Source organism: Lissotriton helveticus, chromosome 3_1 (assembly GCF_964261635.1).
Source record: "Lissotriton helveticus chromosome 3_1, aLisHel1.1, whole genome shotgun sequence".
NCBI lineage: Eukaryota > Metazoa > Chordata > Amphibia > Caudata > Salamandridae > Lissotriton > Lissotriton helveticus.
Window position 1 is genome coordinate 1,496,622,313 of NC_136061.1, and position 25,234 is coordinate 1,496,647,546.

General features: G+C 44.8%; 1 protein-coding gene across 1 annotated transcript in view; it reads left to right on the forward strand.

The window, feature by feature from the left end:
• Positions 1-762: 762 nt before the first annotated feature.
• Positions 763-25,234, forward strand: part of LOC144825013 (indolethylamine N-methyltransferase-like) — a 60,045-nt gene continuing 35,573 nt past the window's right edge. The window contains exon 1 of the mRNA XM_078683928.1: positions 763-981. Within this exon, the coding sequence (XP_078540054.1) occupies positions 834-981 (148 nt within the window). The 5' untranslated portion in view covers positions 763-833. The remainder of the gene's footprint in view (positions 982-25,234) is intronic.

The following is a 25,234-nucleotide window of genomic DNA, read 5'->3' on the forward strand; positions in this document are numbered from 1 at the left end:
GTTCAACCTTTTAATTGCAAAGCACCATGTCATATGGCCTACCTTAGGGGTGGCCTTTATGCAATAAAAGGGGAGTTTAAGGTTTGGCAAAGGGTTTATATTGCCAAGTCAAATTGGCAGTTTAAAACTCAATTCAGGCTGCAATGGCACACCTGGGACATATTTTAAGGGGCTACTTAAGTGGTTGCCACAATATGTGTTATGGACCCTTTAGCAGCATTTAATTTACAGGCCTTGGGCATATGGCATTCCAATCTTCAAGGGACTTATAAGCAAATTAAATATGCCAATCAGGTGTAAATAATGTTTATGGTAGTAAGCCCAAGCACTTCAGCACTGGTCAGCAGTGATAAAGTGCATGGAGTCCTACGGCCAACAAACACAAATTTCAACAGACAGATGGAGGTAAGAAGGTAAATGTTTGGGGGAAGACTACCCTAAGGAAGACAGGTCTAACAACTAGTATGTAGAAGCTACATTGTTGAGCACTTGCCTATTCTGTACACCCCATGGCGCCTAACATTTTCTTGAATAGACCTCTCTTGAGTATTAAATTAAAAGCAAGCAACAGATCAGGAGACTGCACTGAGGCCAGTCAAAATACACAACAAATATGAATAAATAAGCATTACCAGCATGCCCCCAAGCCAACAGTTAAGAAAGCTGACTCACTTCTGAGAAATGAAAACGGATATAGCGAAGAGCTTAAGATTAAAAGGCTGTGTGCACATGATATATAAACCCCTAGAACATTCCACCAGAGAAACTTCACTTTGGAGGAAGTGTCTGTGAGATCATCAAAAAATCAGAACAGAGTATTTACAGCAGTGAAAATGGCATCAGGATTAACTTTGAAAAACCTTTATGAGAAATATTTTGATGCAGAAAGCACTATTTCAACATATTTCATGCCAAACTCTGAGTTTAGGCATGATGTATTCACAGAGCGAGGAAACTTCTTTGCCAGCATCTTCAGTTCAGGTACGTTCAGTGTTTTCCCCACATTTTTCCTGCCTATGATCAATGATTTGAAGTGTATAGTAAGTATCTACAGTTTTTGAAAGTAAATGATCAGTACTGAAAAATATGTTCATTGATAACCTTAATAAATACCTGATATTAAGGCCACAAGCCCCTTTTTTGGGGGTGAATCACCTCACAGAAAAAGGGGTTTACAAGACATAGGGCCAGATGTACAATGCTTTCATTTAGCAACTTGCAATTTTGCGTCGCTTTGCGATTTGCCATTTGCGACTCGCAAAACGCAATGTACAACAGTGTCTCAGACACTGTTTGCAATTCCCAATGGGGTCACAAATTGTATGCATCCTCAATATTCATGAGGCAAGCGCAATTTGTGACTCCATTGGAGATGGCTAGCACTCCCAGGGATGGTGGTCTGCTGGTGTCAGCAAACCTCAATGTCTGGAACAGCTGTTTAAATAAAAAAGTTTTTTTTTAAATGCAGCTAGTTTTCCTTAAAGGAAAATGGGATGCATTTAAAAAAGAAAAATGAATCTTTTCAGTTTCATTTTTTAAGAGCTGGCAGTGGTCCATGGGACCACTGCCAGCTCCTTAAAAATATTTTCTCGCACACTCACAAAGGAGAAGAGGTCCCCTGGGAACCCCTTCCTGTTTGCTAGTGAATTATCACCTACTTGAATTAGGTGATAAACTGCAAGAGTTTTGCGGCCACAAATGTGGTCGTAAAACAACAGTACATGTCAGGGAGTCTTGCTATTGGGAAGGGACCCCCCTTGTTTCCAAACAAATCATACACATTTCCCATTGACCAATTATAATGCCGGGAAAATGTTTCTGCAGTCCAAAAGGCATTCTGACTGCCCAAGTCTTTTGGAACCAAATCGTACAGCTCTTTGGACACAGTTTCCGAACAAGCGAGTATCATGACCGATTTGCATAGCTGTTATGATTTGGTCAGCCCGACACAAAATGGCTGTTGGAATGTGTCTTTGAGTGCCTGTTGCGGGCCCCCTTCACCCAGAGGGGTCCGATTGTGGCCTGTGTGGGTACCCAAGGGACCCTTCTTCCCAGCCATGCACAATGTGGCAGGCACCAAGTCAATGCGAGTCCAACCGAACGATGTTGGGAAGCATCATGATCGGTCATTCGGACTCGCACAACCCAATTCGTTTGAAAAGCTTTCCGGGCGACATCGTAATCAGGCCCCTGGTCTTAAACATGCGATATGGGGAGAAATGTTTCATATCTGTTCGTATTTTGCTCTTTTCACTTGTGCTGCATTCTGCAGCACACATAGAAACAGCCAATTGTCTGTAAAGATTGTTTATGAGCAGTAAGGCATCTCTTCCTGAATGGTTCACTAATAGAATATTGACAGACAATATATCTCATTACAGAAATATGGTGACCATGTCAGGGAGTCTTGCTATTGGGAAGGGACCCCCCCTTGTTTCCAAACAAATCATACACATTTCCCATTGACCAATTATAATGCCGGGAAAATGTTTCTGCAGTCCAAAAGGCATTCTGACTGCCCAAGTCTTTTGGAACCAAATGTGGTCGTAAAACAACAGTACATGTCAGGGAGTCTTGCTATTAGGAAGGGACCCCCCCTTGTTTCCAAACAAATCATACACATTTCCCATTGACCAATTATAATGCCGGGAAAATGTTTCTGCAGTCCAAAAGGCATTCTGACTGCCCAAGTCTTTTGGAACCAAATCGTACAGCTCTTTGGACACGGTTTCCGAACAAGCGAGTATCATGACCGATTTGCATAGCTGTTATGATTTGGTCAGCCCGACACAAAATGGCTGTTGGAATGTGTCTTTGGGTGCCTGTTGCGGGCCCCCTTCACCCAGAGGGGTCCGATTGTGGCCCGTGTGGGTACCCAAGGGACCCTTCTTCCCAGCCATGCACAATGTGGCAGGCACCAAGTCAATGCGAGTCCAACCGAACGATGTTGGGAAGCATCATGATCGGTCATTCGGACTCCCACAACCCAATTCGTTTGAAAAGCTTTCCGGGCGACATCGTAATCAGGCCCCTGGTCTTAAACATGCGATATGGGGAGAAATGTTTCATATCTGTTCGTATTTTGCTCTTTTCACTTGTGCTGCAGTAAACAGCCAATTGTCTGTAAAGATTGTTTATGAGCAGTAAGGCATCTCTTCCTGAATGGTTCACTAATAGAATATTGACAGACAATATATCTCATTACAGAAATAAGGTACTTTCTAGAGTATATAGATCTCTCTTCCACCTCCCAAACAACGCTTCGCCAGCACAAATGAGACTGGAATTTGGTTTGAACAATCAAGAGTTGGCAAGAAAAGGCCAGTTTATTAAAATGTGGTATAGGTTTAAGAATGACCATGATAATCAAATTTCGCAAACACTCTGGCAAGAAGTAAAAAACAACAAAAAATCGCTTGCCTGGAGATATCTTCAAGAGGCATTAGAAGAGTACTCGCTGATGCCTATATGGAACAATACGATTAACAATGGATCATTTAAAAAAATAGTGAACCGAACAACTAACTACCTATCGCTTTTACATGACAAAAATGTGCTGGCAAAAAGAAAACACTCGTGGACAGTAATAAATGGATATGAAAAAAGAAAATACAAGAATACCTGGAGATACCATGGTCCGAAAGAAGTAAACAATGGTTTATGAATGCAAGATTTGGAATTCTGCCAGGCCTTAGTCATGCTCTGCCATGGAAAAAAACTATCTCCAGTCTATTGTGCAGACTTTGCAAAGGTGGAGAAGAAAATATTGTCCACCTCCTATGTATCTGTCCTGGACTTCGTAGGGAAAGATGTGCATTACTCAAACCTCATTTCAATCTCCGGGGTATAAGAACATGCAGGCATGCACTGAAAATGTGTCTTCATCCAAATGATATAGTCATGAACGTTGCCTTTGTAAATTTTTTAAGGATAATAACTACTAAACTAGAAAAATAAATGAGGAAAAAAAAAATAATAATAATTAATTCTTAAATTTTAAGCATGTTTTTAAGATCTAAGCATCTCATTTTTAAGCACAAAAATTGCCTATTTTATTTTTACTGTATTGTACTATATTAACTGAAAATGATTGTGTATTGGAAATATTGTAAGATTTTAAATAATCAAACAATAAAGAATTTACTTACTTACTTCATTACAGAAATATCGTGACCAAAATATCGATGTCAAAAATATCGACTTCCTATATTTATAATGGTTAATACAAAAATATCGGAAACAAATATTGATTTAATTAATATCGTGCTATTAAATATTGTTTTTTTAATATATATATATAATAATTTAATAAATATTAAATAGAATAAATTGTAATATTAATACATATATATAGATATTTAATAATCAAATAGAACAAATGCATTTAATTAAAAAAACATAAACACAAATATATAATAATTAATATATACATTTACATATATCTACTTAAAACAATTATTAAACTAAGACATTTTTATTCATATTATCATTTCACATTTTTTTTAATATACAAATATAACAAAAAAATATATCCCATTAACATTAAATCTTTAAATAATAAACCATTCTAATTAAATTAAAAATTAAATTAAAAAAGTAAACTACTTACAAATCTTACAAATTTGTAACAATTATTTTACACATTAAAAACATTATTAAACATATTTTAATTAACAAAAAACATAACTATATAAATTAATGTAATTCAAAATCATGAAATATAATATTTACCATATACTATTGAACTACCTTTTATACAAAACTACACACATTATTATAGTAAGTATATATCAAATGTTCTAATCCCACTTTACACAATGCAAAAATAATAAAACTAACTAAAACTTGCAAATATCCCTCCAGTAAATACAGCAGTAATGAAAGTGTTGGATTGCGGATAGAAGGTATTTACTATACCCATTTCAGCCAGTACAACAATAAACAATCTATTGGAGTGCAGATGGGAAAATTTCCTATTCCCACTCCAAACAGTACAACAGTTGGGAAAATGTTGGCTAGTGGAGGGGTAAAATTTACCATTCCCACTCCAGTCAGTATGACATTAGGGAAATGTTGGATTGCGGTTAGGTAAAATTTACTATTCCCACTCCAGTCAGTTTAACAGTAGTGAAAGTGTTGGATGGTAGAGGGGAAAAGTTTAATATTTTCACTCCAATCAGTACAACAGTTGGGAAAGTGTTAGATAGCGGAGGGGCGAAATTTACTATTCCCACTCCAGCCAGTACAATAGTAGGGAAAGTGTAGGATTGCGAAGAAGTAACATTTACTATTCCTGCTCCAGTCTAAGCAACATGAAAAAGAAACAAAATATCTTGAACAAAAGAAACTTATTTAGAAAACAAAGTAAATAATCAAAAAAATAAATATGGTGTGAAAAAAAGTACAAATATATTTAATATCAAAAATATTAAAAAAGTAAAACAGATTACAATGTTAAATACATGCCAGAAATTCTGACTCCACACCCTTTACCCCTAGTAACCCCACAACCAGCACGTAAAATGTTTTAATTAAACAATAAACATTATTATCAATTATTTGATTAACATAAATTAACAACTGATTGTCAATTGATTAAAAATAAATTAATTCCCAACCTTTACTCATATAAACCCCAAAACGCACAGCTAAGAAAATTAAATTAGACAATTAAGATAATGATCAATCAATTAATTAATAGTAAATAAAAACTAATTATAACTTAATTAAAAATAAATGACTTCCCACCCTTTACCCGAAGAACCCCACAACCTGTACCTGAAAAGAAATTACACAATTATCATAATTAATTATTAATAAAATAATGTTAATTAACTAATTATTAATTAAAAACAAATTACTTCCTACCCTTTACCCCTATAAACCCACAACCTGCACCTAAAAAAAAACACAATTAACATAATTAATCAATTTTAATTAACTAATTATGAATTCATTAAAAATAAATTAATTCCCACCCTTTACCCCAATAAATAATATAAAATAAAAAATGTTCATTAATTTATTATAATTAAATTACTTCCCACCCTTGACCCCTGTAAAAAAAATCACCTAATTTCATTAAATTAAATGTATTACCTACTAAAAAGTTAACAAACTTTTAAAATACCCTAAACAATAATTATACAAAAAATTAACGCTGTGCTCTTCCACTTTTCTTGCAAATAAATATGACCGATAGTTTTGCAATGAACTTTTAACAATGTTGTCTTTAAATTGTAAACTTCACTCAACCTTATTTTAGATTCTTGAATTCTATTATAGTTTTCAATTGCCTAGAGTCCAACATATTTCCTACACGCAATTATAATCAACATCTTCATTTTTAGCTTGCACTTTTGTCACAGAATGATTGTTGGAAACCAAAAATGTTATAAGAAGCATATATTCTTTCAATCTTTGGATTATTTGCTTCCCAAAAATTCTGGGATTAGTGAAATTTACAAAAAAATGTTGCTACAAACTGTAACTTGAGCTCTTGTTGGTACGGTAAGTGTTATTATGATAAAGGATCTCATCCAATAGGTGGTGTGCTATTTTGTATTATGTCTGTCTCAGGGGGAGGGGATTAAATAATATTTCTTTTTAAAACACTGTGGGGCATATTAGCAAGAACCTTGTTAAACTTATCGCTGTTTTAGCGTCAGGAAACTGCCGCTAAAACTGCGATAATGGGCTTGCTAATATGCGTTATAGAATTCCAATAGAAGCCCAGGTTAGATGTCCTGCACATCTAACCTGAGCTTCTATGGAAATTCTAGTACGCATATTAGCAAGCCCTTTATCGCCATTTTAGCGGCAGTTTCCTGACACTAAAACAGCGATAATTTTAACGAGGTTCTTGCTAATAAGCCCCTTACTTTTTCCGCCACCTCTCCTCGTCTCCACTTCTCTTCTCTTCCTGACTCCAGTCCGGAAAAAGCTGCAGTGAGCACCCAGGCACACAGGCTGCCCTGAGCCAATCACAATGCTGCAATGCAGCATTGTGATTATTCTGAACGCCGTGGATCGGCACTCAGATGGGGAAAGAGAGCCTGTGCATATTCCCCCCTAGGCTGTGCATTACAGCATGGTGGAGAATATACAAAGTGTGCATTAATGTTTGGCTGGGCTAAGATGCTGGCCAAGCAGTCATGCACACAAACCACTTCCAATCCCTGAGCGACAAGCTCGCCCTAACACAGCCATGCAGTAACGAAAAATAATGTTGTCATTATCATTTTATTTTTCTCTTTTTCACTTCTCTAAGAGTAGTGGGGCGACCCTCTTCTGTCTTGGCAGAGGAGCCGCCACTGACATGGCTAACATTTTTCAACACTCAAACTATCGATCTTAGTGCTTTGAAAGTGATTTTTTGATTTGGGAGTTGGCGGTTTTACTATTATTTTCATTATGTTCACTGATTACTGTTTGGATGAAATTTTCGATATATTAATGAATTGTCCGGTAATTGTATATACGCTAGAGGGCGGAGTCTGCCTGATTCCAAGATGGCTGTACCTTAAACGAGCTCCCGGTGCCGGCCGTAATAAGATCCTTAAATATCCTCCAAATGTCTCTGGCGCTCAAGCAGTAAGTCACTCACTGAGGGACGATACCCCTAGGCCTCCTAAACCGTCTCTCTTGAGCATGTGACATCGGAGGCAGTCAGAAGCGACTGGCTCCCGTTGCGGCATACCGGATCATCAGTTCTGGTGGAAGAAATGGCCGTTACCTGCTCTCTGCAGGTGACGCGGAGCCCCTGCCTTTCCTGACAGCCTGGTGGACGCTCTCGGGAGAATTCGATTGAAGTGCTGGCAGGAGCAAAGCGAGGGATCCCGATGGGCCCCTTTTATGTGCTCCAACTGGATAGCGGGTACTGTGCGGGCGAGGGGAGGTGGACTACGCTCAACTGAGGTGAGCCACCAGACAACCAAGGAGCCACCTTGCACCTCAAATCTCGTTTCAGGGGAGCCGGTGGCTTGAGCTCACACTCCTGCTCCCGCGATGTGCATGACGACCCCACTGGGCAAGGCCTAGACAAGCCGGGCCTACTATTACTAAGGAGATCCCCCGGCCTGCTGGTGCTTGTCTGGGAGAGTCTAACCCACCACAGAATAGAGTTGGGGCTTGAGGCATTTATAAACACACCGAGCTGCTTGTACAATATATAATATTAACGCCAAATTAGCATAGGGGTCTCATTGGCTGCTGGGTACCAGACTGCGAATACCTGGCTGGACAGGCAGAGAAAAGGCACAGGACTGCCAACGCTCCTCTAACCCTCACGCCATGCGAAAGCCAGATAAGAACAAGCCTAAATTAAGCTTTGATCAAAGCAGATTGCAGAGGGTGTGAGACGAAGATGATACTGTTCAGGACCAGACAGACGAGGCCGCTGAACGTGAGCAAGAAGCCGCAATAAAACAATTGCTAATAAATATGAAGCAAAGCCTAGCTGCCACAGATGGGAAGATTGACTTTCTCTCTTATCGCATGGACTGGATGTCCAAAACAATAGATAAACATATTGAACAACTTGATGTAGTTGAAAGCTGCATCACGGATGTAGAGGATACCTGTGAACAAACCACTGAAAGTCATAAAAAGCAGAGAAAGCACTGGCAGCGCTATAGAGCAAGACCGAGGACCTGGAGGTGCGCTTCGGCGTAACAACCTACGCATAGTTGGCCTCGCAGAATCAACGACTACTGGTAAATTTGAGACTTTTACTGAAAACCTTCTAACTGGGCTACTAGGCCGGGATACTTTCTTGGATATGTTTATTGTGGAGCGTGCCCACCAGTCGCTTGCCCCACGGCCGATACCAGGGGCACTTCAGCGTCCAATCATAGCGAGAATACTTAACTATCATAACAGGGATGCTGCCCTGTGCCATGCAAGAGAGCTTAATACACTTAACTATTAAGGCTCTGAAATATCACTGTAGCAATAATTTACTCCACAGGTGCAGGAAGCCAATTTGCCCCTGCAAAGAGGAAGCACCGTGAGATTAATATGGAATATGCTCTGCTATACCCAGCGCAAATGCAAGTAATTGTGGAGGGTAAGCCAAGAATTTACACAGACCAAAACTTATAAAAAAGTTGGACGCCGCGAAGAAATGAAATGCTGACACCAGCGGCCTGGATGAGCAGGATGAATAATAACAGCCAACAGGTTCAACTGTCGACGGATCCTGAGAATAACTCGCAGATACAGATGAAAAACCCACTGCCTACAGGTCTTGCAGAATTTTTGCCTTGCATACCTTTGGAACATCCAAAAACTTAGAAACAGTATATAATCGTAAGGGCTGGAAAAATAACTTTGAATATTATGGAAGACGGCAACAATATATCTGCCATCCCTGCAAGAGTATCAAGATATTCAAAGATAATTGCTGTAGAAGAGACAGGACAAGAATATGAACACTTAACATTATCGTATTAATGCAACAGTGAAGACATGGCACTCAGCCCCCTTGAGTACATACCACCCATTTACTTTAGTTGGAATGCTTCTAGTTTTCCTTTCCTTACTCTTTCCTTTTTTCTCAAAATTTTCTAAAGTGGCCGAATCGAGGGGGTCTCTTGTTGAGAGACGAGGCGTGGGTGGGAATGGATGGCAAGTATTGGGATTTAATGTTGTTGTATTGCAGTTGTTGGCAGAAATGACACCCACAATGGGGAACGTACTTGACAAGGCAAGACAAAGGTAGACCTAATGGGTGACATGACTGACACCGCAGGCCCAGCACAGAGGTATGGGGTCACATTAAGGTTCCTTACATAGAACGTGCGTGGCCTTAACGACCACCGTAGGATATGCAAAGTGGTAGCATACCTCCACAGGCATAATATAGATGTGGCTATGCTGTAAGAAACACACCTGGCCCCTAAAACTATTCTCATATCGCAGCCCAGAATGAAAGGAGACTGTCTGGCAGCCGGGTTTACTTTTCATGCCCACGGAGTGTTGCTGTGGGCAACACGGAACTCTGGCATTACACGCTACATGATACCTTCTGGTACAGATGGCAGAGCAGTGATTGCCAATTGCCAGCAGGGGCACTTTGAAGCCTTGCTGATAGGGGTATATGGCCCTAACTACGATGACCCTCATTTTTATCAATCGCTACAAAGCAAAACAATTGCATAAGCTCATATATTGCACTTGTGGGGCGGTGATTCCAATTGTGTACTGTCTCCAGAGATTGGCAGGTCCAAAGGCCCTCATGCAAAATCACAGTGGCAGCTCGAGCCATTCATGTCATAGCAGAAGCAGGTGGATGCCTGGCGCCACAGTAACCCCGAAGGCAGAAAATATACACATTATTCCACAGTCTATGATATTCAGACGCAAATCGATTATTGGTTAATATCCTCCTCCTTGTGCCATACATGGAGTCCTGGGTGCACCTTCCCAGGACTTACTCTGACCATTTCCAAGAGCAGCTTACCATATGAGTTCTAGATATGCACCCGAAAACGACACTGTGGAGTTTCCCACAATACTTACTTCTCAAGTGAATGTTCTCAATATTTTACGAAGAAATAGCGCAAACAGTTGACGAATACTTTAACATTAATACAGGAAGTGTTGCAAACATGTCTACACTCTGGGAGGCCTTCAAGGTGTATATATACGCGGTATCACCATCTCCAAGCATGGGGTATATTATGCTTCATTAGGGACCAATGTCATAAGCTGGAAGGGGAGCTGAAAAAAATGGAAATAGAACAGTCAAAACAGTGAAATCCTAGGCTGCAGGCACAGATTAAAACTACTTTAGAAGAATATAATGAGCTATCCCAATCTGAGATTTTGCATCTGGTAAAGTATGCTACAGCCAGGGTGTACGGGGAGGTTGAGTGACCTAGTGCCATGCTGGTAGCCCTAACTCAACCACATAGGACTGCAAATGAAGTGCACAGCGAGCAAGATAAAGGAGGCAAACTCATTATTGGATCGGCATCAATAGATGATAGATTCCATGAATATTACTCCGACCTCTATACATCTCGTCCCATCCCGTCAGAGGCAGACATGCTGGATTACCTAGCTCATATTAAAATGAGATGGCTCACTGATGAAGATAGGGAGCTCCTGATGGCCCCTCTTCGCCCTACAGAAATAACTGCGGCGCTCAAAGAGATGCCCAATGAGAAGGCTCCCGCAGATGACGGCCTCACGGTAGCCTTCTACAAGGAATATCAAGATGAACTGATTCCCCCACTTATTCAATCTTTATGAGAAGATGGCCCGAGAGGGAACTATCCCTTCCACAATGCGTCAGGTGCTGCTTATAGCAATAAGGATACTAGAGAAGCCAGAAGAGCAGTGCTCTTCCAACCGACCCCTGTCGTTACTCAACACGGATACAAACATATTTGCCAAAATCCTGGAGAATAGACTGACCCCCCTGCTCCCACATATTGTTGGCCCAGACCAGTCTGGGTTTGTTCCTGGATGAACCCTGACCAGTAACCTTAGAACACTGTTCGGCGCAATCACCATAATAGATACAGAGAATCTAGCAGCAGCAGCGTTCCTGGACTCTGAAAAGGCGTTTGATTTAGTAGACTGGCCCTTTATGTGTGGGTACGCTGCAGCAAGTGGGAGTTGGGGAGGTCTATATTAAATTGATACGAGTTCTATATTCAAATCTCATGGTGCTCATCTACAGGAAGACCGAGACCAGGAAGACTGTCACCCAGGCCCTCGTCACCAGCCGACTGGACTACGGCAACGCCCTCTACGCCGGAACCACCGCCAAGCTCCAGAAGAGACTCCAGCGGATCCAGAACGCCTCAGCCAGACTCATCCTCGACATCCCACGAAACAGCCACATCTCCGGACATCTGAGAGACCTGCATTGGCTCCCCGTCAACAAAAGAATCACCTTCCGTCTCCTCACCCACGCACACAAAGCCCTACACGATCAAGGCCGAGCTACCTCAACAACCGAATCAACTTCTACGCTCCCAAACGCCACCTCCGATCAACCAGCCACGCCCTAGCCGCCGTCCCCCGCATCCGAAGAGCGACAACAGGAGAAAGGTCCCTCTCCTACCTGGCCGCCAAGACTTGGAACTCCCTCCCGACCGACCTGCGCCTGACCCAAGACCACCTCTCCTTCAGGAAGAAGCTCAAGACCTGGCTGTTCGAGCAGTAACGGCACCCCCCCCCCCAAGCGCCTTGAGACCCAACGGGTAAGTAGTGCGCTCTATAAATGTCTTTGATTGATTGATTGATTGATCTCTTCTCCCATAACTGTTAGGCGTGGTAGCCGACAGGGTTGCCCGCTTTACCCGCTTTTATACATGCTGGTTGCAGAACGACTGGCATGTGCCCTGCACGATTAAAACTCTCACCATAATTAGGCATAAGGTTTCCTAATTACAAATTAATTATATCGGCCTACGCTGCTGCCACACTACTATACGTCAGAGTCCCTGAACGCATACGACCACCAATACTATGTGAAGTAGTATGATTTGGTGGTCACTCAGAATTAAAAGTTAACTGGAAGAAATTGCTGATATTCCCGCTTACACCAGTTACTACTCCCTCCCTGACTGAATTCCCACTGGTATGGGCCACCGAATCGGTGAGACATCTGGGAATACAAGTGCACACTGACCCTGCTGTAGTGATTAGAGAAAACTATGGTAAAGCAGTACACTGCTTAACAGAAGCAATAGAACATTGGATACGGCTACCCCGCTCGCTGCTGGGCCACATAGCACTAATGAAAATGATAATCCTCCCCAGGTTTCTTTTTTTGTTTGCCAACATACCAATTCTGCTGCCAAAATCGGTGTTTTAGTACGCTGTGCTCGCTCATGATTTGCCTTGCTTCGGCTGGGAAACAACGCGGGTGGGTTAGAGCATGCTGACATTCCCCCACACGCTGGGCGGATTAGATGTTCCCGACTTGGAAATATATCATAGAGCTGTGCAAATTAGGCATACATACTACTGGATTCATGGGCTGCTGGATATCCTTCACTTACACCTAGAGCGGGTGGCTGCTGCCCAACAACGCTTCCACGCTCCCTCCTGGCTGCGGCAAAACATAAACTTAGAACGCTGGCCATAGTAGGCACTATGTTACCTATTACAAAGAACAGCTCTTACTCACCAAGACTACCTACAGAATGGTGCACTTGGCTCCCGTGTAGCGCCGAAGGAACGGTACTGCGAGCTTTAAAACAGGCGGGCCTCATTTATGAGGCTGTGCGTCACTTTTACGCCGCCAGTGCGTCACTTTTTGTGACGCACCAGTGGCTTAAAAAATGCGCCTTGCTACGCCATATTTACAAAGTGACGCATCTATGTAGATGTGTCACTTTGTAAACCCCTGCGCCACATTATACCTGCTCCAGGTATAATGTATGCATGGGGGCGTTTTGACGCAAGAAAGGGTCAGGAAAGTGACGCAGTGAAATCTATGAGATTTCACTGTGCCATTTCATGGCCGCTAATGCGTCAAAATCTTACGCCTGCTTCATGGCAGGCGTAAGACTGACGCAGGCACTAACAACATGGGACTTGCCCATGTGAAAGTACACATTGCTAGAGTTGCGTCACTTTTGTGACACACTCCAGCAATGCGTCAATTTTGCGCCTACAGATACGTCGAAATACTGTCGTATCTGTAACTCCTTGCGACATTATGCATCATATTATAAATATGCGCACTGAGATGTGACACATTGCTGCTTTCACGCAGCGATGCGTCATTTCTCATAAATGAGGCCCGCGAAATTTAATATTATGGGCGGTTTGCTGAGGCCCAGGAAGGAGGTTCTAGAACTAATTCCTTCAAATACGCTAAGCATCAGTACAATTGTCACAGGACACACCGATCGCTTTGCATGCAGCTAGGGGCAGACAGAACTGAAAAATTAGAAATAGCTCCCTTGACTTACCTGTTACAAGCAACTTCCCCAGCACACGGAACTTCCACACTATACAAGTTAATACGTCATACAGACAGGGGCGTAACACAGGCCCACGCAGCCCCCGCGGTGCGTGTGGCCTCTAGCTCCAAGGAGCCCCCTCGACACTGCACTGTGGCCAGAGAGCTCCTGATTGAGCCCGGAGGGGGCCCCTCTAAGTACCATGCATGGAGGGCCCCTCTCTTTTCGTTACGCCATTGCATACAGATGACGCAGTCGGCAAAAAAGCACAGCGAGAATGACAGACTTGAACGTACCGATCACAGACAAACAATGGATGCATTGCAGCTCGCTTACTAAATCCGTACCACAAAACAGCAAGCATTGACTGGTGCATTTTAATTACCTCAAAAGAGTGTATTATGCCCCTGCCAGATTTTATAGATACGGTTTGTGAGAAGACAATAGATGTATGCACTGCAGCATGGAGGGGGCTGGATTCGCATATTTAGCCTGGTTTTGCCAGAAGATGCAGGCATATTGGATGAGGGTGACAGCAGAGCTGCAAGGAATGTTAGGCCAGCCAGTACCAGAATCCCCAATGCTAGCCTTACTGGTAGGTAAAGTAAGTAAATTTATTATGCATGATTATTTAAAACCGTTGCATTCAGAACATTAAAGGTAAATTTAAAAAATATTGCATGAATAAAACAATTTAAGATAAAATACAAGGTTAAAAATGGATTGGTTTTGTGTTTAAAAGACATAAAATTGTTACAACTGTGTTAGCACTGCTGGCGCAGACATGAAGGCCTCTGTAAAGTCAATTATGGAAACGTTCTTGGTTGTCCAGTGATGTGGTCCAGATCTACATCTTCGACTCTGTAATAGATCTTAACTGTTGGCAGCACGTTTTTTTTAGCCTTACTGGGACTGGACACCGGGATCCCCAAGCAGGATCGGAAACTAGGGCAGTAGGTCTGTTGCTGGCCAAAAGACGAGTAGCAATGCACTGCATAAGCGGCCCAGTGCCGACAATTGCAGAATGGCAAGCAGACATGATCCACTGTGATACGAACACAGATAACTACAATGCACTGAGGCTGATTCGTAGTAGACCCCGGAATACATGGAGGCCGTTTCAAACCAACGTATGCAATATGACCAGCACTGACGCTGACGCAGATAGTCATTATTGTAGGGATGCTGGCCAGGGGTCACAACAGATAACGGTAGGGAACTATGCCAAGAGCTTATACATAAATAAGTGTACACACACTGTGGTGGTCGGGTTGGACAGGAAGCCATGAGCGACCTCCGCCCATTTATTTATAGCCTTCTGGCCACGCCTGGCCAGAAGGTGATACATTGTGTGCTGGTTCTTCCGGGTCTCAGCCGAGACCCGAGAACCACTCGACCGCTACATCCCTTCCCAAGTGAGGGCCCGATTCACAGAATGAACTTAAGACAAAATCCTAAACTTACTACAATTTGGTATTCACAGAATGCACTTACTACAATTTGGTATTCACAGAATGCACTTACTACTTTTGGAATTCACAGAATGCACTTACTACTTTCGGGATTCACAGAATAAACGTACTACTTTCGGTATTCACAGATTGGATTTAAGACAACTAACTTTACGTCCGCCGCCGGGGAGTAATTTACGGCTCAAAATCGTAATTTACGGCACTGTGCCGTAATTTACGATTGCGGGGCGTATATTACGATTACGGGGTGTATTTTACGATTGCGGGGCGTAAATTACGCTTCTGGGCCGTTGGGCATGTTAGCTAAGGGGAAACACCTGGCCAAGGTCCACCCATCCCCCAGCATGGATCAGCTGACACACAGCAGCCAATACCAGCCAACAGCTCCATTTTGCCATGGTGTATGCTGCCACTGCCTACCATCCCCCACCACACTCCAGCTAAAGCCAATTAACACTAATTGGCCAGTACCACAACACACATAAAAGCAGCACACAGTGAAGGAACAGGTTTGGCCACTGAGAGACTGTTACAACAACGCTTCCAGTGCCAGAGACCATGGAGATGCGCAGAAAGAGAAATTTCTCAGCAGAGGAGACCACCATGCTCGTGGAATACATAGTAAGGCACCACAAGCGCCTATATGGGCTACCACCATATTGCACCAGTGGTGCACAGAAGCAACAACTATGGCAGCAGATAGCCACTGCTGTCTCAGCCCTGGGGGTGGAGAGGCGAAGTGTACAGGACATTAAAAAAAAGTGGCAGGACGAAAAGCAGAGAGTAAAGGAAAAGTTCTCCAGGATAGAACTGAGGAGAGCCCTCCCTGCTGCATGCCCTGGACCCCGCATCCAGCTCACCCCACTGGAAGAGGATATCCTAACAACTATACACCCCCACTTGGTCCATGGGCTGCCTGTTAGTGACGTCCGCTACGTGGTACCAGGTAAGTGGAATGAAAAGCAAAAGTGCATGAAGAGATTGTCTGTGTTACACTGTCATAGTGATCATGGAAATTGTCCAAAATGCATAAATATATATGGTTAGTCAGAGACTCGTGTGTCACCCACTACGTAGCACCACAAGTCCCAGAAACCTTTGCTTCCGAAAAGGCTAATACCCACTACCCTATTAAAAACATGTGCACAGTACTGATGCCATACATACCCAACCCAGCTAATTCAATAACTGTACATAATGACAGAAAATGTGCAATGACAAATGGAAATTGTAAATTACGTTACATAAATAAATTAGCTAAAGACAAACATTAGCAGGGAAGCGCCAGTACCAATGTGACATGCAATTCAAGCCTTGCGCAAACACGAATGTGTCGTGTACATATGGTGGTGCACTGTGGTGCAGGGATAAACAGATGTGTGTTGAATCTGATGGTGTCTAGGGGGGCTTTGCTGAAGTTGTGTCGCAACAGCATTGCTACTCCAACAATGTCCATGCACTGCCCATACCTAACGTGCTGTGCCACTCCTTACGTCTGCTTCAAGCAGGCGTAAGGTTGCGTCGCAGCGGCCTCTGATAAGTGATACTGTGAAATCACGTAGATTACACTGACTCACTTGGACGCGGCATATCCCAAAGGAGTGCACACCCTGCCTACCTCCAAGCTGACGTTGCGCAGGGCCTCACAACATGACGTTTCACCCTAGTAGCGTCACGTTGCAAATAATCCTAAATGTGTTGTCTGTTGTAAACCACTGTCGTGTCACAGAAGTGATGCAACAACAGTGTAAATCATGTTTCTAGGGGGTCGTAAACCTGCCACAAAATCTCCAAAAAGTACTTCACCCTGTGCCAGCCTAAATCACAAAGTAGATGGTGAGAGTATCCTCTGATGTAAATATGTCCAACACATATCCTGTTGTCCAATTCCCACTCTGCCACGCCATTCCATCCCCAACACACCACTGTTCCTACCTGCCCTGTCTGCGGCAGTTCCGCACAGTACTGTTATCACACAGAAGATATGGGCAAATCCCCGAAACGTTACAAAAGCACTTTTCCCATTTGTCAACTTTTCTCTCTTCTCACCCATTGACACATCCAGCCAGATCACAGACAACTGCAGTAGCAGAGGTCACCGCATCGCATAGGAGGAATGGGCAACGTACCGAGGAAGGCATGTCAACCACACTAACTGGTAAGTCAAAGTGGACAGGAGATGGTCAAAATGTAGATATCGTCAGAAGTCGACAGAGGGACAAATAGTGGCCAGCTATGTAAGTCAACCATTTATGCTACATTTGCTGCATTACAATTGGAGGTGTCAATGGACATTCACCTTTAACATATGACATTTGTGAACAGCAAAAGACAAATCATAACATGTCTTGGCTCATCATACCTTTGTAATTGTGGTACCCAACATGTATTACACCAACAAACCCAGAACGGGGAAAGCAATCCTGTAATCGAGGGCCACAACAAGTAAAAAGGGTGTACACACCATATTGTAATAGTGTCTGTAGACCTAATCAAGAAAGTCTATTTGCACCGATACGGAAATGAAGACCAAACAGTGAGATACCAGTCTCTGTAGTATTGACAATGCATACACTGTCCAACTGCTAATCTGTCATACATACTTCATTCAGCACAGTCCACACAGCTGATCATGTACTGCGTACATTGGATGGATAATTTCCGGACATCAACAAAACACGATAGTGGACTTAACCTATGGATTCGTAGGCATGTCATTGTGACGTAGGTAGCATCAAGGTAGTGGGCCCAATCTAAGTTATATGTGGGATCACTCGTTACATATTGTATGACACACTTCTGCAACGGTGGTGACCATGACTGCTTGTGCCCGTCCTGTGCCAGAAATTGAATGCATCACATGTGGCAGCAGGAATGTAAAGTTGCTAAACAAACTTATCATTGTAGGTACAATGTTGTCCTCCCAGAACCCCAGACGCCCACTGACTTCTGCTACTAGGTTGGACTTGACATCTGTCCAGGGACCACCTACTGCTCCGGTTCAGGGCCACGGTAAGTCAAGCTTGCTGAATGCTTATTAATTGTGCCTTTCACCTCCACCGTATGTGTTGTACAACATTGTTATCCTGCATCACAATATGCTCACATAGGGCATTTGAACACATGGCTGATCAGACCCTGGTGGCAAATGAGATGCTGACACAAAATGTATGCCAAGTGTGTGCACAATGGAGATACAATAGCACAATGTGTCATAAGAAATGTCCACAACACAACAGGCTTGCAATTCAATGATATGCTAAATCCCTAGCAACATTAACATGGTCAAATCAACATGAAATTGGTATGGCTGAGGCACACACTGGTGCCAGTTGTGTACCTGTGAGATGGGTGTAGGGGCTGCTAAGGAGAATCTTCATGCAGTTACACCTGCTAAATGTTTTTGCTGAAGGGCAGCAGGATAATCCTGTGCAGGTGGGAAGATTCAAAGCTACTCACCTCATCTGCAATGTGTGATCTAAACCAAATGTCTTCAGCATGCCTCCCTTCTACCATATTCAAATGTATAGGTAAGTGTATGAAATATGAGGTTTGGATGTCTGCTGCACAAGATACCATCTGTTGTCATGTAAGTAGTACCATGATGTTGGAAATGGAGCTTGGGAACAGAGAACACTCAAAGGATGGACATTAGTAATCTGTGTTCGCTCATTCAAAAATGAGCTGTGTGACCTCATGGGTAGGGAAGCACAAATGGGCAACATCAGGCCCCTGACAACTGCAAATCTTACACATGTACTCCTTTCTGATTTGTCAACAGACAACATTACACCCATGGAAAAAGTCTGTCACAATGGTAAGGGTGAAATCAGTAACCTTCTCATACAAGTTCGTCAGTTGATGTGTCATCTTATTGATGTCAGTGCTGCATGGCTGTAAGCTAGCAAATGCTGCTTGTGAGCAGGTGCCCACATGTTAAGTCAATGAGCTACACATGCTGCACATCGTCCTTGATTATCCACAAATGGCTAAAGACAATTTATTTGACCTCATAGCCACAATCTGTTGTACTAAAATATGGACATGTATTTCTCATCACAGGTGCTGACAGGATGAGACGACTGCAGCGGACACCATCCCGGGGCTTGCATGACATAATGGCTGCAGCTGTGAAACCGTCGCGCACCTGTCCCACAGGTAAATCGGGCATGAGGAGTGTCAACAGCTTAGATTTCAAAGCCTTTACAGAGATCGAGATCCCCTTTTACATGGAATCAACAGTTGTTGATTAGAAAGTGAAATACAGACCAGGAGTGACACATATGCAGGTCTGTCATTTGGTGAGGCAGATTGTTGAGAATGTTGTTTCTACCCTCTACAGCTATTTCTACAACAACTATGATGAGACAGGTGCAGCAGGATACACCAGGAGGGAACGCAAAGGGACAGAGAGTTGGGGCTGGAGCTGGTGAGTTTGCTAGTATCATGTAGATCTCCGTGTAACACCTCAGTGCTATGGTGTGAGCGGCCATTTGTGGTGGTACCCTAACATGATCACATGATCCTCATCTGCTGATGCAAAGTGCAGTAAATACAACCCTGGTGTTGCTGCACATGTAATACCTGGTCAATCACTAATACAGTTGCAACCTCTGACTTTCAGGTGATGCTGAGGGAGAGGCAGACAGCCCGACAACCAGTGGTGGCCGACGGGCAATCCAAGGGGAGAATCCTCTGATCCTACAGGCAGCAATGTCGGCTGCAACTCATGCCCAAGAGGAGGATGATGATGAAGATCAAGAGGACGTTGACTTAGAGGATGATGAGTACATTCCTATTGACTCCGGGGATGACAATACTGATGTCCTGGACTCACATCCTCTGACAAGCCACGCCCGTCCGCCTCCTCTCAAACCATCAAAAACACCGCATACATCAAACCATCCACGGCTCCCACACATCCACTCACAGATATCACTCACTCACAGCCCTCACGTCCGTGACCGACATGGTGGTTCCCCTACCCACTCTTCCCTACGCAGTTTATCCCAGCCATTCTCTCCAACAACTGTGGGAAGTACCAGCCCTGTTGGGGACCTGGTATCCCCTGGGCGCTCTACTCCTGCCCACAGACTTCTACCTGCCCCCCCCCTGTTGTTGGACCTGCTCATCTCATCCCTGGCAGACACCAGCAGAGGGGGTCTGCACGTGGCGATGGTGGCCAGTGGGAGCAGGACTTCATCCAACAGCAGGCAGATGTGAGGCAGGACATTCGGGCCATAGGGGCTACCCTGTCCGACATTTCTGGGTCCCTGCAGGACATGGCCCAATTCCCTCAGGTGGTGGACAGGATGGCCCATGCTTTGGATGGGATGAATAGCACTTGGCAGGAAATGTCTAGAACTATGAGAGACCTGATATCCATCCAAAGGGAAGAGAGTGCAAGACACCATGCCTTGGCCATAAAGATGATGGAGGGCATGGTGAGAGTGATCCAAAGTCTACCTTCACGGCCAACGCAGGGAGGGGAACAATCATGTCGGCCTGTAGGACAGCACATCCCCACACCTGTAACACCAACTGCACAGCACCACAGCCAAGGTACCCAAACACACCTGCACCCTGCACAGTCACTCCCAACACCCCCACTACCTGCCAAAACACCACAAACCTCTGCACAGACACTCCCACTACCTGCCAAAAAACCACAAACCTCTGCACAGACACTCCCACTACCTGCCAAAAAATCAAAAACCTCTGCACAGACACTCCCACTACCTGCCAAAAAACCACAAACCTCTGCACAGTCACTCCCACCACCCCCACTACCTGCCCAAACACCACCAACCTCTGCACAGTCACTCCCACCACCCCCACTACCTGCGCAAACACCACCAACCTCTGCACAGTCACACCCACCACCGCCACTACCTGCGCAAACACCACCAACCTCTGCACAGTCACTTCAACCACCTGAACAACCAGCCCTTTTCCAGCCACAGACACCTAATGTGCAGACACCATTGGCACCTGTACCTCTTGATCAGCCTGGACAACACCCACAGACACGAAGGCGACCACCTCAACCTCACCCCTCACCGCGTTCCTCCCCCCCACTATTGCGGAAACGCAAACATGACCGCCATTGACATGGCCAATTTGTTTTGGGCTCCTTAGGAGTATTTAGACAATAAATATCTACCAAAGTAATATCCTGTTGTGTACCATGTCCCTTCTGACAATGTAGGCATGTGTGTGTGTGTGTGTGTGTGTGTGTGACAGGTACAAGTGTAACACATCATAGCAACACGTTGTCATGTGCATAGAATGTGACTTACTAAATATGTGTCTATATTTGGGGATAAACATTCAAAATGAAGTCAAACTAGTCAGACAAAGTCTAATTATGCAAGTTATTTATGTAGGAACACAAACAAACCGTCCGTTTGGAAGGGAGAAAGCAAAACAAATGATTATCTTAATGCAGAAGGAGAATGGAACTTGGATTTGGGTGGGGCAAAACAAATATAATACGTCAGGTAGCGTCATGGGAACCAGTCTATTCACAAGGGGAAAAAGAAATCTCCGTCCGAAACAATGTCTCAGTCCAACAGTCAAGTGTCTTTCTGGTCATCCTCCAGGACCACAATGTCTAGATCCTCTGGGTCGGACACATCCACACGGCTGGCTGATGCAGGACCAGGCACCACACGGGAACGTGACACACGAGGAGTATGGGGGGAAACAGTGTGGGGCAACGGACAGGGGGACACATTGACAGTGGTATGGGAAGGCACTTGGGAGATGAAAGAGGTTATGGCTGTGTTCATGGACTGGACATGGGTGGTGAGGTTGTCCAATGATCGGACTATGTGCGCTTGCATCGAGCTTATCTCCAGACACACCTGTAGCAAGATGCGAGCGGACATGTCCAATTCACCCTCGACCATCCAACTCAAGTCCCCTGGCACAGCCACGGGAGGAACAGCACCGGCACGGGGGGGACCCAGAAGGGATGTGGTGCCTCAGGTCCAGAGCGGATCGGTACGGCTTGGCGGCTACGAGGAGGGGGACAGGTATCAGGGGATTGAGCTGGAGCCCCCGATGGCATGGGAGACGCTAGAGGTAGGGAGGGGCTGATGGCAGGCCCAGGTTGAACATTGCCCTGCCCCGGGGACACCTCTTCTTGACCCACTGGTGAGGTATGTGTGGCTGAGTGGCCATCCCCCACATCATGGTCGGAGGTGTCTGGTTCTTCAACCCCCCCTTCAATGTCCACAGCCTCCACCCGGGACATAGTACCAGTGTCATGTTCTTCTTCATCCCGGGTGGGTGAAACCCCCTGGCCTGCAGATGTTGAGGGCCCCTCGTCCTCTTCCTCCTCCTCTTCATCGCTGGTGGAAAGAGGGTTTAGCCTCCGCCGAACTGATGGTCTCCTTCTCCGGACTTGTTCCTGCGGATCTCCTGTCTCACCAGCCGTGCCTGCAGAAGTGTAAGCAAAATCCTGATATGGTGGTTGTTCCATGCATGACGCTACACATACATTGAATAGCCTAGGTCCGAATTTGTTTGCCTCTGATCAGACTGTATAGTTATCAGGGGCCAATTTACAACTACTGGCGCTTCTCGCTAATCAGCAGAGGTGTGTCTGATGAGTTGCAACGCATCAGCCCACCCGTGCGTCACCCCTGATGGCCCGCATGTACAAAGCGGCACAGCGTGGCGCTTGGGTGGCAGATGTGTGATGCATCCCCGGTGGAATAGCCGGGCTTTGCTGGAGTGCTGACATGCTGCGGCAATCCTTACACCTGCTTCAAGAGGGTGCGTAGATTTCAATCCGTTTGGCCATAATAGTAACTGAGTGAAATCTTGTAGTTACAATCAGCCACTTTTAGGATGCACTCCTGCACCGTATGCGTCACGTTGTAATAATCCTGCTGCATGGCGCTTTGTGTGCTCCGCCGCTGCGTCACTAAAGTGACCCTATGGCAGTGCGCAGGTGCCTTGTTGATCTGCCCATCAGTCCTTATGGACTCAATGGTGGTTGGGAGCACACTGCCTCACAGTCCCAGCACAGTTTGCCCCCTTTGCATCCGGGAAAATGCTGTTTACAGTACTAACTTACTCCTGAATCATCTGTGTTTGCAGGGAATGCTGCCAAGTTCCTCTCAGATCACAGTAACACTCACAGGCACACAGCAAACCCAGATGATTTACTTTGCTCTCTGAAACTGCTGCTCTCTACTGATGAAGCGCTCATTACAGGAACATGTGTCTAGAGACATACAGCAAAGTCAGCTGCAAAATTGGTGTATGGCTCCAGATTATTCCTAAGTAAGTTTGAACTGTGTACAGCATTTACCAGGATGCAAAGGGACAAACCGTGCTGGGACTGTGAGGCAGTGTGCTCCCAACCCCCATTCTGTCCATGCACTTACATTACATGTATGCACACTGTCATATACTGATTTGAGTTTCACATGGACATCTCATGTGTATTATTGTGGCTTGCGCAACTGCATTATCCAAACCTCAACCTTTGCATTGTTGTAATCTGTGTGTCGTGTCACTGCTGCATGTGCCAGTTCAACTACAAGTCCACCATAGGAGAACATGAAGAGTCCAGACATGATAGGTATTGGCCATTGATATGGATTAGCAGCTATTGAAAGTCTGGACAAGTGTCATCTGCTTTGTAGCATTGTATGGGACAAGACAAATGTGGGTCACACATCCACGTGGGGTCTGGAGTACTCCTCTAGCTGCATTGTGTGTCTGGCCTTTTGATGTCCCCACACATCTTCGAACAATCCAGTGCCACATAGTGCCTTACTTGACTTACAAGGTAGTGCAGTACACCGCTGAACAGTGGTGGGCGGTTGTGACAGCTACCTGTACATGTGAAATGTCATATAGGCCACTGAGGGTGAGACGTCTTTCAGTGGACACACCTTGCCAAACTATGTAAACTTGTGAGTGATGCAAGGATCTCAAAATCTGTCATGACTCCAAAGCACATGATGATCTGTCTCAATTGGAACACAACGCTACAGGTGCAATGCTAATCACAACATCCAATCCCCTATGGCCTGCCATGTGCAGACTGGACAGTCTCTGTACCATCGCTCATCCAATGCACACATCTGTTATGATTGACTTGGTTCAATTGTAGTGGTGCTGGCAGAGCAGTATTCAATATGGATGCATGAGTGTGGCGCATTTACCCAGTTGTCATGAGAAAACTACAACTCCCAAAATGCACCCTGGCCTGTATAGTACATATGCCACAGTGTGCCTCTTGAAACCTGGTGACTGCTGCTTGGACATGCAATTGGCTAATGGAGGCATGGAACACACAATGGTACAGCACTGTTTCACTCACATCATACTCCCAGACTCATATTGCATATGATGCACTTACTAGGTCCATGCTGCTCGTGCTCCTCCAGCTGAGCATGGAGGGTCGGCCAAGCTGCTCTCAGGACCCTCCTGTACAGTGGTGACAGGCGAGGACGATGTACATGGTGCTGGGAGGACAGGCCAGCCAGCTCGGTAGCCTTGGTACGGGCCCACCGCTTCAGGTCCTCCCAGCGCTTGCGGCACGCCCTAGGCCTCCTGCTGGCCACTCCCACTGCACTGCAGCGCTCGGCGATGTTGGCCCATAGCCTGCCCCGGGCTGCAGTGCTCAGCTGCTGCTCAGGGTCCCCATATAGCTGAGGGAATTTCTCCAGCACCCCCTCCACCAAGATGTCCAATTCCCTGTCTGTGAAAGGAGGGGCTCTCTCCTCATATTCCTTAGCCATTATAGGGAATTAGGTGAGATGAGAGCAGCAGGATGCCTGAGGATCTGATCAGTGATAGAGGATGACTCAG